General features: G+C 42.3%; 1 protein-coding gene across 1 annotated transcript in view; it reads left to right on the forward strand.

Annotated features, from left to right (window-relative positions):
• The window catches only part of LOC143279462 (sideroflexin-5-like), a 46,545-nt gene that overhangs the window by 8,929 nt on the left and 20,116 nt on the right, over positions 1 to 17,500 (forward strand). The window contains exons 6-11 of the mRNA XM_076583505.1: positions 901 to 1,011; positions 1,293 to 1,358; positions 3,766 to 3,856; positions 4,018 to 4,133; positions 5,813 to 5,898; positions 10,118 to 10,235. Coding sequence (XP_076439620.1) covers positions 901 to 1,011; positions 1,293 to 1,358; positions 3,766 to 3,856; positions 4,018 to 4,133; positions 5,813 to 5,898; positions 10,118 to 10,235 — 588 coding nt within the window. The remainder of the gene's footprint in view (positions 1 to 900; positions 1,012 to 1,292; positions 1,359 to 3,765; positions 3,857 to 4,017; positions 4,134 to 5,812; positions 5,899 to 10,117; positions 10,236 to 17,500) is intronic.

Genomic DNA, 17,500 nt, shown 5'->3' on the forward strand with positions numbered 1-17,500 from the left:
ACACGCCATCTCCACCAGCCATCACCATTGATGACTACGAGCTTGAATCCATCCATCAATTCACTTACCTTGGGTCCACCATCACCGACAACCTCTCCCTTGACACCGAGATCGACAAGAGGATCGGGAAGGCAGCCACAACGCTAGCCCGCCTCACACAAAGAGTGTGGACAAATCCCAAGCTGACCACGAAGACAAGGATGGCTGTATACAACGCCTGCGTCCTCAGCACCTTGCTGTATGGCAGTGAGGCGTGGACCACACATGCTTGTCAGGAGAAAAGGCTCAATACCTTCCAGCATCGGCTGCGCTGGCTGGGCTACGTTAGCCGCATGGAAGATGGTCGCATCCCAAAAGACATCCTTTATGGAGAGCTCGCCACGGGGCAGAGAAGCATCGGCCGCCCACAGCTGAGATACAAAGACGTTTGCAAACGTGACATGAAGGCACTTGAGATCAACACTGAGTCCTGGGAGGACCTTGCAGATGACCGCAACAGATGGAGAAGCACTCTCAAGAATCAGCTACGGATTGGCGAGTACAAACTGTCAGCTGTTGCAGCAGAAAAGCGAGCTCGCAGAAAAGGGACGGCAGCCGACAGACCAGCATCAGCTTACACATGCGATCGCTGCGACAGAGATGGTCTCTCTCGCATCGGTCTCTACAGTCACAGGCGACGCTGCTTGGTCCAAGCAGACAGCCCAATTAGACATTAGGTCAGTCGGTTTACTCTATCCATGGTCAGCCATGACTGAAGGAGGCCTACTTCCAATATATGTATATGTATATATATATATATATATATATATATATATATATATATAAAACATACTCTTTTTCATATAAAGACATTTGACATATTGACGGTGAGTGATGAGGTTTGAACTCTGTGGGTGACAGGTGGTGGGAATGCTGCTGCCCAACCCCTCCCTACGCTCCGTCATCTTCTGGCAGTGGCTCAACCAGTCGCACAACGCCTGCGTCAACTTCGCCAACAGGAACGCCTCCAAGGTCCGTCCGTCCGTCCGTGCACACACACACACACACACACACACACACACACACACAACACAACACAACACAACACAACACAACACAACACAACACAACACAACACAACACAACACACACACACACACACACACACACGCACGCACGCACGCACGCACACACTCACGCATGCACGCATGCACCCACACGCACAACACAAAACAACACAACACACACACCTGGTGAACACATGAAGCGTGTTGTTGCTGAGAGTGACGATTACCTGTGTCCTTGGTTTTCAGCCCACCCCCACCAAGCGTTTCATCATGGGCTACGTTGGGGCCGTCACCAGTGCTGTCGGCATTGCCGTGAGTCTGCTTTCAACAGTCACTAGAAACAATATAAAATAACAAAGAAGTAAATACATTGGATAATATGTTATAACCGCGTGCGCGCGCGCGCGTGTGTGTGTGTGTGTGTGTGTGTGTGTGTGTGTGTGTGTGTGTTCGGAAATATATATATATATATATATATATATATATATATATATATTATTCCTATCATTATTGGTAGTAATAGTAGTATTTAGTATTGATATTAGTAATATATTACTATAATATTAATATTATTAATATTCATTTATTAATTTGTTTATTATTATTAGTAGTAGTATCATCATTATTAGTAGTAGTAGTATCATAGTAGAAGTAGTAATAGCAGTAGTAGTAGCAGTCGTAGTAGTAGTGTTTTTGTTTTTTGTTTTTTTTAAAGGGTTATACTGGCAAACCTATTGTAGGCTGTCATAGCCTGACAAATGCACTGGCTGTATGCATAGGTCAGACATCTTCATAAAAAAAAAAATATGCGGATGTGATGTAGTGCATACTGGTCTGTCCATTCACTTCGACACCTCCCAGAAACTGCAACTGAGACTGAAACTGCACCAGTCATTGCTGTAGATATGACCTGAGTGTTCACTAGATGCGCAAGCGAACAACATCTCAGTGGATTAAAGATACAAATATGTACATAAGAATACGCTTGAGCAGCTTCCATCTTGAGGGATCAAACTCACACATGCCAGTTGCTGGTAAGCACACACAGCAGAGGTGAAAGCATGCATGCACACACATGCACATTCATAAATGCACGTACACACAGACGCGCAGAAACCTGACAAGCATGTAGTTTATGTCCACACACACACACACACACACACACACAGACCCGTACATGAACGAAGGGACAATACTTGATAAAAATGCATCACATCTCATGAGCAGTTATCTCTCTTAGTCCGCACGTTGTTTTCTGATGTGTTTGGACAACAGCACACAGTGAGAAAGAACGAAAGAAAGAAGGGATGAAGTGGCACTGCACTGTGGCGCAATAGCTGAATGGTTGAAGCGTTGGACTTTCAATCTGAGGGTCCCGGGTTCGAATCTCTGTGACGGCGCCTGGTGGGTAAATGGTGGAGATTAAATTTCCGATCTCCCAGGTCAATATATATGCAGACCTTCCAGTGCCTGAACCCCCTTCGTGTGTATACGCACGCAGAAGATCAAATACGCACGTTAAAAATCCTGCAATCCATGTCAGCGTTCGGTGGCGTGGGGATGCACAACTGACCTACCAGAGGAGAAGAAACACTTGGAAATCATCAGCAAGAGCGTCATGAGACCTGACATCGTACTCCACTCCAAGGCAACGAAACAGGCGATTCTGATTGAGCTCACTGTGCCATACGAAAGCAGAATGGAGGAAGCCTACATCTACAAGACCGAGAAGTATGCTAGTCTAGCCAGCAGCCTGAGAGCATCTGGCTTCCAAGCAAAAGTCCTTGCCATAGAGATTGGTGCAAGAGGGTTTGTGAACGCATCTGCCTACAGCCTCATGAAACAGCTGTCGATTTCTGGCAGAGAGAGGACACGAGCTCTCAAGGCAATTGCAGAAGCAGCAGAAAAGAGTTCCAGCTGGATCTGGTCGAGGAGGAATGAAAGTAAACTACATAAAGATTAAATTCCCCTACTCAAACTAGGCGTACGATAGCTCAGTGGTTAAAACGTCCTCCGGAAAAGGTGACTCAGTCCTGAAGTGCCGACCACCCTGGAGTCCCGGGTTCGAACCTGCTGAGGACCAGGAAAATAAAAGGAAAAAAAGAAAAGAAAGAAAAAACAGAATGGTGGCAAAACAAGGGCATCCAGGAGTCATGACCTGGGTGCGGCCCGGCCCCCTTCGAGTATAAGGTGTTAAGGGCCGAAACACTTGACTGAGGGGGGTTCTTCTCTGAAGATCTTGTACTGTCCAGCTCTCCCTAGAGTTTCTTATCACAGCCGACTTTGAAGCGGGTGTCCTCGGATTCAAGTCCTACATATGGACCCGGAATTATTTGAATTCTCCCTCCACTAGACTTTGAGTGGTGGTCGGGGTACTAGTCTTTCGGATGATACGATAAACTGCAGCGGGGTTGTCCCTGAAAAATAAAAAAAAATACGCTTTGATAACGAAACATACACCTGAAGACAGAAGCAACAAAAATGCTGTCCGTTGAAAAGAATTCGTCAGAAAAAATCCACTCTGGTACTGTGATAGGTACACACATTCAAGGGCTTGAATGGCGCGTTGGGTTACCAGTCTATATGCTGCTGTCAGGCATCTGCCTAGCAGATGTGGTGTGGTGTGGTGTGTATGGATTGGTCCGAACGCAGTGACGTCTCCTTGAGAAAGTGACACTGGAAATTTAAACTTTGGCCCTGTGTGTGTGTGTGTGTGCAGGTCGGACTCAGTCTGTTGATACGACGGGCCAGTGGCTTCAGTCATACCACCAAGATGCTCATCCAGAGATTTGTACCCTTCCCTGCTGTGGGTACGTTCGTGTGTGTGTGTGTGTGTGTGTGCTTGCATGCACGTATGTTTGTATGTTTGCTTGTATATATCTGTGTACAGAAAATCCAGTTTATTCGTCATCAGTTGTGTGGGTTTTTTTCCCCCTGCACATCAACAACACGGGGAACTTGTTTCTTTCAGCCACGGCCAGCACGTGCAACGTGGTGCTGATGCGGAACAGCGAACTGGTGGAGGGCATAGAGGTGTTCGACAAGGCCAACAACACCATCGCTACTTCCAAGGCGGCCGCCAAGAAAGTGAGTGTCGGCAGTCCCTGCAGTGGTGGTGTTCGATGCATCGGCGACATTGTTATTGTTGTTGTTGTTGTTGTAATCATCTTCATTATCGTTGTTGTTGTTGTTGTTGTTGTAATCATCTTCATTATCGTTGTTGTTGTTGTTGTTGTTGTAATCATCTTCATTATCGTTGTTGTTGTTGTTGTTGTTGTAATCATCTTCTTTATCATTGTTGTTGTTGTTGTTGTAATCATCTTCATTATCGTTGTTGTTGTTGTTGTAATCATCTTCATTATCGTTGTTGTTGTTGTTTGTTGTAATCATCTTCATTATCGTTGTTGTTGTTGTTGTTGTTGTAATCATCTTCATTATCGTTGTTGTTGTTGTTGTTGTAATCATCTTCATTATCGTTGTTGTTGTTGTTGTTGTTGTAATCATCTTCTTTATCGTTGTTGTTGTTGTTGTTGTAATCATCTTCATTATCGTTGTTGTTGTTGTTGTTGTTGTAATCATCTTCATTATCGTTGTTGTTGTTGTTGTTGTTGTAATCATCTTCTTTATCATTGTTGTTGTTGTAATCATCTTCATTATCGTTGTTGTTGTTGTTGTTGTAATCATCTTCTTTATCGTTGTTGTTGTTGTTGTAATCATCTTCTTTATCATTGTTGTTGTTGTTGTTGTAATCATCTTCATTATCATTGTTGTTGTTGTTGTTGTAATCATCTTCTTTATCATTGTTGTTGTTGTTGTTGTAATCATCTTCATTATCATTGTTGTTGTTGTTGTTGTAATCATCTTCATTATCATTGTTGTTGTTGTTGTTGTAATCATCTTCATTATCATTGTTGTTGTTGTTGTTGTAATCATCTTCTTTATCATTGTTGTTGTTGTTGTTGTAATCATCTTCATTATCATTGTTGTTGTTGTTGTTGTAATCATCTTCTTTATCATTGTTGTTGTTGTAATCATCTTCTTTATCGTTGTTGTTGTTGTTGTTGTAATCATCTTCATTATCGTTGTTGTTGTTGTTGTAATCATCTTCTTTATCATTGTTGTTGTTGTTGTTGTTGTAATCATCTTCTTTATTGTTGTTGTTGTTGTAATCATCTTCATTATCATTGTTGTTGTTGTAATCATCTTCTTTATTGTTGTTATTGTTGTAATCCTCTTCATTATTGTTGCTGGTGGTGTTGTTGCAATCATCTTCGTTGTTGTTGTTGTTATCATCTTCGTTGTTGTTGTTATCATCATCGTTGCTGTTGTAATCATCTTCGTTGTTGTTGTTGTTGCTACTACTACTATCATTATTGTTTGTTTTTTGTTTTTTGTTTGTTTTTTTGTTGAAAAATATATATCATCATTATTGTTAACATTATCATTATCATAGAAGGATAATTTTGTAGCGTGTAACTACTATCATTATTAAAGAACATTTTTATACTGAAACACTGCAGAGCATTAAAAGGTTTACTGCGACACAAAGAAGTTTAAAAGACACAAATTCAACTCCACCCCTCACCTCAGTTATATCTCTTTATTTCATTTGTATGATAGCATTCAGATGTGAAGATTAGTACTTTTAAACTATATGTCTAAAATCGCCAGTATGTTTGGCGGGAATTTGAACACAGTTCTTTCCTGCCAACCAAATTAATGACAAATCGGCAGTGCCGTTGCATTTATTTTTCGGTTGTTGACAGGCTTTAGGGGAGACAGCTCTGACACGAATGTTCCTGCCAGCACCTATCTTGCTTATCCCCCCTGTCGTCATGAACTTCCTGGAAAAGTTGGTATCCCTTACTGAATCTGTCTCTTTCATGCACCCTTCGACTCTGTGAATCGAAATAGTTTATGGAATGTGTTACGTAAAACTGGTGTTGATGGTAAGCTTTATATGGCACTGCGTGGTGTATATGATGCAGTTTTAGCGTGTGTACGTGAGAAGGGTGTATATTCAGATGTATTTGATTGCCCACGTGGCGTAAAACAAGGATGTCTGTTGAGCCCTATGATGTTTTCGTTCTTTATTAATGAACTGGCAGGAGAGATAACGAAAAAAGGAAGACATGGGATTCAAATGATCCCTGGGGCTGTTGAACTGTTTCTCATGTTATTTGCAGATGATGTAATTCTTTTGTCTGACACGGCCATAGGACTTCAAAATCAGCTGAACATATTAAAGCAAGAAGCAGATAGATTATTTTTAAAAGTTAATCTTGAGAAAACAAATGTAGTTGTGTTTAGAAAAGGTGGTTACTTATCTAGATATGAAAAATGGCACTATGGAACTGATGAAGTGAAGGTAACTAATGCTTATAAGTATCTTGGTATGATTTTTACAACTAAGCTGAGTTTGACAAGGACAGTAGCAGAAATTTGTAGAAAGGGGAAGAAGGGGGTTATAGAAATCTTAAGGTGTTTACGTAAGTTAGGCTCGATAGATTCATATATATTTTGGAAACTTTTTGATACTCAAATAGAACCAATGATAACATACAGTGCCGAAATTTGGGGACTTTCTGATAATAAAGATTTAGAAAAAGTACATACATTAGCTATTAAACGTTTTTTAAATGTTCCATTACATGCTTCAAATACTGTATTATATGGAGAAAGTGGTAGATACCCATTATACATTAAATCATGTGTGAAATGTATAAAATATTGGTTAAAATTAATAAGGCTACCCACATCGAGATTATGTAAGCAGGCGTATGAAATGTTAGTAAATGAACATGAGAGAGGGAAGGAAAACTGGGTATATTTTGTAAAGAAGACATTAACTGTAAATGGATTTGGGATTGTGTGGATGTGTCAGGGAGTTGGATGTGTAGAAGGATTTGTTTCAGAATTCAAAGATAGGCTAATTGCTTCATATAAACAGAATTGGCACTGTAAAATGGAAAGCACTGAGAAATATAGATGGTTTTATAGTTTTAAAAGTATATTTCAAACAGAAAAATATATCACAGTCGTGACAAACAAGTGGCACCGAACAAGTCTCGCCAGATTTAGAACGAGAACGATTGGTTTGAATGCTTATGAAAAGTGGTTTCAGACTGAGCCCTCGTTACTCTCCCCTTGTCCGATGTGCGGTCATTCAAGGGAGGATGAGTTACATTTTTTGTTTAGTTGTAAAGCTTATGACGATATTCGAGAAAAATGTGTTGTATTTAAAACAAATTCAGCAAAGTATGAAGATATTTTTGGAGTGCTTAATTTAAATCAGGAAACTTCACTACAGTCACTTGCAAAATATATTGCAGAAGCGAATAACATGCGACGAAAAAAACTCAACAATAATAAAATAGTATCAGGTGTTGCTCATTGTGAAAAGTGAAATCTGTGTTGTCACTCTCATATGGAAAATATTTATGTTATACATTTATATATGTTTTTGTTTTTATTTCTCACTACATGCCATTACTTTGAATGGATGGTCGAACTGCACTTTGTTGCACAGATTGATTGATTTCGTTTTGGTTTTGGTTTTCATCAATATTATTACTATTGATGCATGTTGTTATTTGTATTATGAACCCCCATGTCATTAGGGCTGTAAAGCTATTGACATTAAAGTGTTCAGTGTTCAGTGTTCTCTTTCATGCACGCACACACACACACACACACACACACACACACATACACACACACGCACGCACGCACACGCACGCACGCACGCACACACACGTGAACATACACGCATATACACATACGCACACACACACACTCACACACTGGAAAACACACACACACACACACACACACACACACACACACACACATTCGCATTCACACACATGCACATGCACACGCACACGCACGCATACTCGTATGCGCATGAACGAGAACGCACATACAATCAGTCACTGAAACACATACACACAAACACACACTCACACACACACACACACACACACACACACACACACACACACACACACACACACACGTTGCTGTATTATGTGTCATAACTTGAGAAACATAATCATATACATTCTTGAAGTCTTCTTTTCCTGTATTATCTGTCTGCAAATTGAACATCGTTCTATACACCTTTTCCTCCTACTACACATTTTCATATAACATATTACTTTCAGATCTTAAGAGATGAAATTTTGCAATTGAACTTATCACTCAATCCTCTATTTGAATCGTAAGTCATGCCTACTCAATGTTGAATATTGCGTTCTAAAATTCACATTGTGTATGCACAATCATTGTGTGAGTTTTATTTATATATTTATTTACCTTTATTATTTTGTGCAATACTTTGTGTGACTGTGGTGAATATTTTTTTTTAAGAAAATCTTTTTTCCTGCCCTTATCTATATCTTTTAAAACACCAATCTCAGAACTGATCCAAATTCAGTTGTTTAAAGATACAGGATTGAAACAAACATGTTTTGACACGAGTTCCTTCAATGAGTGGGGGACACGTTAAGTGTGGTGGGTTGGGGAAAAGGGTCTGTATAATCAGTTTGTTTCTCAAGGCCGTATCTCAGCGTGGTGGGTGAAAGCATTGGTAAGACATTTGTTCCTCTTTTATCTTCTCTCTCTCTGTCTCTGTCTGTCTCTCTCTATTTTATTATTATTTTTCTCTTTTTAAAAAAAAAATTCTCATTTTAAAGTAGATGTGGAGTTGCGTATACGGATCAGTCCGTACGTTTTGAAACCTCCTCGAATCCGAAACCGACAGGTACAGTAGCCGAATGGTCACAGCGCTGGATTCTTTCGCGAGTTTCCCGGGTTCGATCCCCGTGGTTTTCGGCGCACCTGGTGGGTAAAGGGTGGAGGTTTTCACCATCTCCCAGGTCAACGTATGTGCACACCTGCTAGTGCCTGAACCCCCTTTGTGTGTATATGCAAGCAGAAGATTAAATGTGCACGTCAGTGGTCCAGTAATCTATGTCAGCGATCGGTGGGTTGTGGAAACAAGAACATACCCAATAAGCACACTCCACAGAACGGTCATACATGTAAAAGCCTGTTCGTACATACGAGTGAACGTGGGAGTTGCAGCCCACGAACGAACGAACGAAGAAGAAGAAACTAAAACTAACATAGTTGCTTTCCTGTGCAGATAGTTGGTCCTTGAATGCATAACAATTAAAATTCAGTCAAAGAAATTGCTTTTTGAATGATGTAAAGGTCAGCTATCAAATAGAAACAACAACAACAACAACAACAGCAACAAGACAAACAATGTTTTGTAATTTTGTCTGTGGACTGCATTTATAAGGGAATCGCCATCCGAAACTTGTGTGAACCAAACTTACGGAGACTGAAGCATCGTATTGTAATTAAGTCGCGGTTTTTGTTTGCACAGACTGAAACGCTTCGGCCTTAATTACGTTTACTGGCTGTTCCGTGCTTCTGTAAACAAAACAACAACAACAGAATGATGTGTTTACGTCATTTCCACTTGGATCCTCTGAACAAAATATTCCATCATTTCAAAGTATAAAGATTAGGCAGATCTAGACTTACCAACTTAAAAATTATTTTTATACTAAAGCAGATATGGTGTATCGTGTATGTGTGTCTTCTTCTTCTTCTGCGTTCGTGGGCTGCAACTCCCACGTTCACTCGTATGTGCACGAGTGGGTTTTTACGCGTATGACCGTTTTTACCCCGTCATGTAGGCAGCCATACTCCGTTTTCAGGGGTGTGCATGCTGGGTATGTTATTGTTTCTATAACCCACCGAACGCTGACATGGATCACGGGATCTTTAACGTGCGTATTTGATCTTCTGCATGCGTATACACACGAAGGGGGTTCAGGCACTAGCAGGTCTGCACATATGTTGACCTGGGAGATCGGAAAAATCTCCACACTTTACCCACCAGGCGCCATCACCGAGATTCGAACCCGGGACCCTCAGATTGAAAGTCCAACGCTTTAACCATTCGGCTATAGCGCCCGTCGTGTGTGTGTGTCAATCCGCAAGCTTTGATGCCATGAAACTGAAACTGAAACTGAAGCCGAAAACTGTGTACACAGGACCAGGTTTCTACGCACGTATCCCAAGATGCATCTGCCTATGAACGCTGTGGTGTGCACGCTGTCTTTCGGATTTGCACTTCCGGTGGCCATTGCTCTCTTCCCCCAGGTCTCCAGCGTAAGTCTTTTGTTTCTGTTTCTTTGTTGTTGTTTTTTTTTATTTTATGTATGTACGTATGTATGCATGGATTTATTGATTGATTGATTTTTGTATTTATTTATCGTTTCATTCGGATTTATTCTACAGAAGTTTGCCAGAGGAAAACACTCTCGTTGCCATGGGTTCTTTTTTTTCAGTGCGCCAAGTGCGTGCTGCACACGGAACCTCTGTTTATCATCTCATCCGAATGACTAGACTCTCAGTCTGATTTTTCCAATCGAACTTAGGAGAAAGGGTGAAAGCGGGATTCGAACCCAGACACTCTCAGACTCTGTATTGGCAGAGGATCGTCTTAACCATTCTGCTACCTTCCTCTTCGTGGATGCATGCATTCTTCTTCTTCTTCTTGTAAATGTTCTTGTTAATTCAGTTAATTGATTTTAACAATGTGAAATGAAATTACATGTAAACAAATGGAAAATAACAAGCGAATAACAACAACAAGATAAGCTGAATAGACATGAGCTAAATCAAATCAAATTATGGTGCTTAGAGCCTCGCTGACCACTAAGGCCATCTCAAGGCTATCGCCACGTTAATACCTACTTAGAAATGAGCTAAAGCGATGAACTAAACAGAATAGGAAAGAAAAGGTAAAAGACAAAAATGTCACCATATGAGAAGTAAGGCGGACACACACACACACACACACACACACACACACACACACACACACCACACACACACACACACACACACACACACACACACACACACACACACACACACACACCACACACACACACACACACACACACACACACACACACACACACACACACACACACTTTCGGCTTCAAGGTGGCGGTTGAACAGCTGATGGTGTTCTGTTGAAATTGTTCAACTATTCCACGTTGGAGACTGTGATCGTAATACTTTATTGATCTGTGGATGAGCGATGCTTTCCTGAAACGAAAGATGTAAGTAGAGTTGTCGATCGAAACGTTATTGTGATATAAATGGAGAGACAATATTTCATTCACTTCGAGTACAAAGTAGTCCATTTTGTTTTGCATTGAAGGTACAGGCGCTTGACAATTGACAATGAAAGATTGCAACCATGCTGTGATTACCTATGTCAACTGTGTACAAATTCATGACTCAAATTTCGGTTGCCTGTGAAAAATACAGACGACTCTAAACCGAGACCAGTACTGCAACAACAACCCCTCCCCCCCCCCACACACACACACACTCACATACACACACACACACACACACACACACACACACACACACACACACACACACACACACACAGATATATGTCAACAAATGGGTTAATTAGTGGTAAACACAAACATTGTTGCTCCATCACCGCCCCAAGAATGGCTGACACGAACATGGCCGTTCACCCCAAAGCGATGTCTGTGCAAGTCGTGAACATGTTTCACGTGCTGTGCGGCAAATGCTTCACTATGTGACCTGGCGTGTGTTTGTGCATTGCAGCCAACTGTTGTTTTGTTGTTGTTTTTGTGCTTGCCAACGCGCGAATAGAGAGTGAGAGAGAGAGAGAGGGGAGGAGAGAGAGAGAGAGAGAGAGAGAGAGAGAGAGTTCAGTTCAGTTCAGATCAATTCAGTGACTCCAGGAGGGGTTACTGCCTGTGGACAAATCCATATTATAGCTACACCACAGCTGCTGAGCTGATGCCTGGCCAGCAGCGTAACCCAACGCACTTAGTCAGAGAGAGAGAGAAAGAGAGACAGACAGACAGACAGTCAGGTAGACACAGAGAGAGAGAGAGAGGGGGGGATAGACAGCCAAAGACATAGACAGACAGACAGAAACAGAAACAGAACTGACGACACGTATATATTATGTTGTGTGCTGTGTTTCAAGGTGCATACGAAAGTAAGAGAAACAGACAATCAGGTGGACAAACAAACATAGAGAGATAGACCGACAGACAGACAGACAGAGAGCGGAGACATCAGTGATATCTGTCTCATGAATCACTGTCATTTGCACATGTTAATATCAAGTGGAAAATGCGACAGTATTTTTTCTCCTTTTTTTTTTCCTTTCTTTTTCCCCCATTCTTTTGAAAATATATTACTTCAGTCCACATATATCTACAATATGTGGATCTTACAAGGACATTATACTTTGTTTCTCTTTTCCCCTATATGTGAATAGTTAATGAATAAACGCCATAATCTTGATGCATATATATTTGCTTTTTTTCCATGTCCTTCATTGTTTCTTATTTTCTTGTACTGAAAATGAATTATGTCGATTTCAGAAACTTAATAATTAAAGAAACAGTACAACCCGAAAGCATCCTTCAAATGAATAATGCACGTTAAAAAGAAAAAGAAAAAAAAAAAGAATGGCACATTGTCATAACTTGTCACGGTATTGTATTGGCAGATGAGCATCTTAACCTTCTGCCACCTTCCTCGTCAGTGTATTGACTCTCTGTTCTGTTTCGTCTACCCGCCGTTCCCGTTTCGTCTTCTCTCTCTTTCTCTCTCTCTCTCTGTCTCTTGTCTCTCTCTCTTTCTGTCTCTCTCTCTCTGTGTCTCTGTCTCTCTCTCTCTCTCCGTCTCTGTCTCTGTCTCTCTCTCTCTCTGACTCACTGTCCTATCCATCTGTCAATCTTAGTGTGTGTGGGGAGGGAGGGGGTGCTGTCAGTGTGTGTGCGCGCGTGTGTGTGTATGTATGTGTGTGCGCTCGCGCGCGCGCGTGTTTGTATGCATGTGTGTGCACGGGTGTAGGTGTGTGTGTGGGGGGGTGGGGGGGTGGTTGTTTTCTTCATTATGTATACCCTTCTGCATGAATACCTTTTCCTTTCATTTATGTGTGCGCAAATTGTAATAGATGTAGATTAGCAAGGACAGATTGGAAGAATAGGCTATGCATAAAATCTTAATCCTTGAATAAAAACGTTTTGAGTTCTGAGTTCTCTCTCTCTCTCTCTCACTCTCTCTGTCTCTCTCTCTCTCTCACACACACACACATACACACACGCGCACACACATACACACGCACACACACACACACGCACACACACGCACACACACACGCACACACATACACACACATACACACACACACACACACTCCTTACATTGGTGAGTATTAAAATATGTCCGAGCATAGATATCCAGTGCTCAGATCGCCAACAGAACAGAGCGTCTTAATTGCTATATACTTAATTAATCAATAATTATATATAACAGCAACTGATGTCTTTTCGAGGACATAGACAAACTGGGAATATGCGATTCGGGATCACAACTTTCGTGAAAAGGAGAACGACGAGGGACAGGCGAATTGGGATGACACCTCCAGAACCGAAAACACCCGAATGTCCAGGCTGACTCCCGACCAAAAGCAGTGCAGAACGCCCCTCCTCCAACCCCGCCACCCGCCCCCCGCCCCCTCCCCCCATGAAGACTTGGTGCTAGCGAATGATCCGTGACGTGTCTATCCACAACTCAGTCATGCACACAGGAGACGGCGTAGCTGAAGCATTCCAGCTAGCCCTGAAGTGGCTCCTTTGCAGTCGGCTGAGGTGGTGTAAAACAACGGTTAGGTTGGCAGAACCGTTTCCTGAAGCAGTTTCTGTATGTGGCCTGCATTAGGGCCGACGATCAGCTGAATACCTAAGAAAACCGAATAAGAATGAATAGATGAATAAAAAGACACGCGCGAACATTCTTTATCATTATAAACGATAGCACTGTAGGGGTGAACTAGTGAGGAACAGACCGCCTGAAGCATACCAAAACATGATCCCCCCCCCGACCCCCTTGCCCCCCATGCCCCCCCACCCTCCCCCCCCACACACACCTAGTGCTGCGGCGTCCCGGGCTCGGAGAGGCATGACCATAACGTCCTCAAACATATGTCGGACAGACAAGACACGTTCAGACAGACATCAATTAGAAAGAGAGCTCGCACCGAAACGAACCCCGAAAAATTGAAGACCACATGAAAAGGCCGCCCAAGTCATGTATATTCGAGTGTATATCTACGGCTTAGAAATGGTCCCAGTCGTCTTGAGACACCCCCTCACACACCCCTGCTTTACTTTTCCTCCCCATCATCACTCACTCACTCATTCATCCAGTTCCTGATTCCCTGATAGTGGGACGGAATGACCCGTCACGCGCACTGCATCTCTTTCCGCTCGTGCAGGGCAACTGCTGCTGTATATATATATATATATATATATATATATATATATATATATATTATATTTATATATATATATATATATATATATATATATATGTATATATATATTGTGCGTGTGTGTGTGTGTGTGTGTGACAGCAGTCACACCACCCTTTCCCCTACCGCATCCTGCTAAAACCACTACAAAGCATACCTTGCATCCCGTTTTTTTCCGACTGATGTCCAACCCACAACGCCTCAATTACACTTCCTGATGCACCTCTTTCCGCTCGTGAAGGCAACTGCTGCTGTAGATATATATATATGTGTGTGTGTGTGTGTGTGTGTGTGTGTGTGTGTGTGTGTGTGTAATTTTCATGACAGCAGTCACACTTGCCTCTTCCCTTGCCACAAACACCTCTACAAAGCATACCCTGCATCGACTGATGTCCAACCCACAACGCCTCAATTACACTTCTTGATGCGTTTCATTCTGCCCGTGAAATCACTGGTCCCCACGTACGCACGTCCGTCGCTAGCTGCTCGACTGCACACATCAAGGGTTTTTTTTTTTGTTTTGTTTTTTTTACAGCGGCTGTAATATGAGGAGGGTCATGTCAGTGACGGTGTGCATGGGTCAGGAAGAGGTAATAGGAAGAAAACGTGAAGACTGATTATTCCCCCATAAAGAACGCGAAAGTGAAGCCTCTTTTCTTGAAGAAAAAACGCGGGGTCTCTTTATTCCCCAGAAGAATGTGAAAGGTAAACCTGTAAAAAAAACCCACGAAGCCTCTCTATTCCCTTAAAGAACGTGATGCCTGTAAAGAACGTGAAGTATAAAGAACGTGATGCCTGTAAAGAACGTGAAGTATAAAGAATGTGATGCCTGTAAAGAACGTGATGCCTGTAAAGAACGTGAAGTGTAAAGAATGTGATGCCTGTAAAGAACTTGAAGCCTGTAAAGAGGGTGATGCCTGTGAAGAACGTGAAGAACGTGAAGCCTGTAAAGAGGGTGATGACTGTAAAGAACGTGAAGCCTGTAAAGAGGGTGATGCCTGTAAAGAACGTGAAGCCTGTAAAGAGGGTGATGCCTGTAAATAACGTGAAGCCAGTAAAGAACGTGATGCCTGTAAGGAACGTGAAGCCTGTAAAGAGGGTGGTACCTGTAAAGAGGGTGATGCCTGTAAATAACGTGAAGCCTGTAAAAAACGTGATGCCTGTAAAGAACGTGATGCCTGTAAAGAGGGTGATGCCTGTAAAGAGCGTGATGCCTGTAAAGAACGTGAAGCTTGTAAAGAGGGTGATGCCTGTAAAAAACGTGATGCCTGTAAATAACGTGAAGCCTGTAAAGAGCGTGATGCCTGTAAAGAACGTGATGCCTGTAAAGAACGTGAAGCCAGTAAAGAACGTGAAGCCTCTTTATTCCCTTCAAGAACGTGATGCCTGTAAAGAACGTGATGCCTGTAAAGAACACGAGGCCTCTTTATTCCCTTAAAGAACGTGAAGCCTGTAAAGAACGTGATGCGTGTAAAGAGGATGATGCCTGTAAAGAACGTGATATCTGTAAAGAACGTGATGCCAGTAAAGAGGGTGATGCCTGTAAAGAACACGAAGCCTCTTTACTAAGTTACCCTAAAGAACGTGGAACCTCTTTAATATTCCCATACGAAAGGTAAAGCCTCTTTATTTCCCTTAACAAAAACAAACAAACAAACAAAAAACCCGCATGAAGTGTTTTTTGTCACTTTACTCGTGGCGATAGCCTTGAGATGGCCTTAGTGGTCGGCGAGGCTCTAAGCACCTTAATTTGATTCGATTTGAGCCTCTTTACTTTCCTAAAAACGTGATATCTTTATTCCTCCTTCATACCCCCCATCCCGAAAAAACAACAACAAAAAAACAAAACAAAAACAAACAACAAAAAAAGTGAACCCATATTAATTTCCACAACTGTTCGCCGCCCGGGTTTGTAAAGGGGGGCCGTCTCAAACTGTCCATCCCCTATGAACCTTTGTAGAGCTCTAGCTGTCTGTTTTGTTGTTGTTGTTATTGTTGTTTTTTGTTCGATTTTTTTTTTAAAGACAGCCTCTCCGGTCGTATCGGAAGGAAGCGCTGTCGACCAACGACGTTTTGTTGCCATTGAAGTGTAAGGGAGATAAGCGAGGATGTCTAGGAGTGGAACGCGAGCCGTGATGAACGTTGATGAAGTCGGGTAAGAGCAAACAGGGCATCCCAGCGTGCCGGCTATGGTGGCTGCTAGCCAGACTACTAAACAAGCCCCGCCCCTCCCCCCTAGCCCTCCCGCCCCCCCTCGCATCTACCTCCATCACGCCACCGCTATGGCGCCCCTGCCGTAATATTACCAGACCACAAACCGAGATGGTAGTAGGCGGCACAAAAAAATAAAAAGGGAGCCCTTAGCCATTCCAATGTCCCCCACTAACCCCATCGTGACGATAACATTCAGGTTGTTATCGTCTGAAACATCGGGAATAAAGAAAAACAAAACACGTGCACCCCGCGTGCCTGGGCGGCAGAGGGAGGTAATTTGTGGTTGTATCATTACACGAGCGAACAGGGAGATGAAAGAGGCGGGTGATGTAAGAGCTGATCACACACACACAACTATGTGTCCACCACCACCACCAGCACGACTCTTTTCTCTTTCTTTCAACAGCCTCAGTTGTGGAGCTGTTGCCTCTCTTGGGGAAAAAAGACTCCACTGCGATGTTGTCTGATTACTGCACTGAGTTTCGTGTTTTGTTAATTAATATCGAGCAATACCGATGTTTAAAAAAAAAATCCAGAGCAAAGAAAGTATCACAGACCTGGGGGGTCCTGGTACTTTTTGCTGCTTTGGAAAAATGAGAGGGGTGATATCAGGTGAAGGTGGTAAACCTAATTCTTCAGACTGCAAACGTGACTTATCTATCTATTCATTCATTCATTTATTGATTGATTTTTACTGATCTCTTCTGACTATGACACATGAGAGTGACTGTCGCAATTTGAGCAAACGGAGTCATCGCGATTTGCCTGTCTCACTTAACTGGTGATCCTAAATTCGTCTATTCCCACTTCGCCTATGTACTTTATTATG

Source organism: Babylonia areolata, chromosome 2 (assembly GCF_041734735.1).
Source record: "Babylonia areolata isolate BAREFJ2019XMU chromosome 2, ASM4173473v1, whole genome shotgun sequence".
Lineage (NCBI taxonomy): Eukaryota > Metazoa > Mollusca > Gastropoda > Neogastropoda > Buccinidae > Babylonia > Babylonia areolata.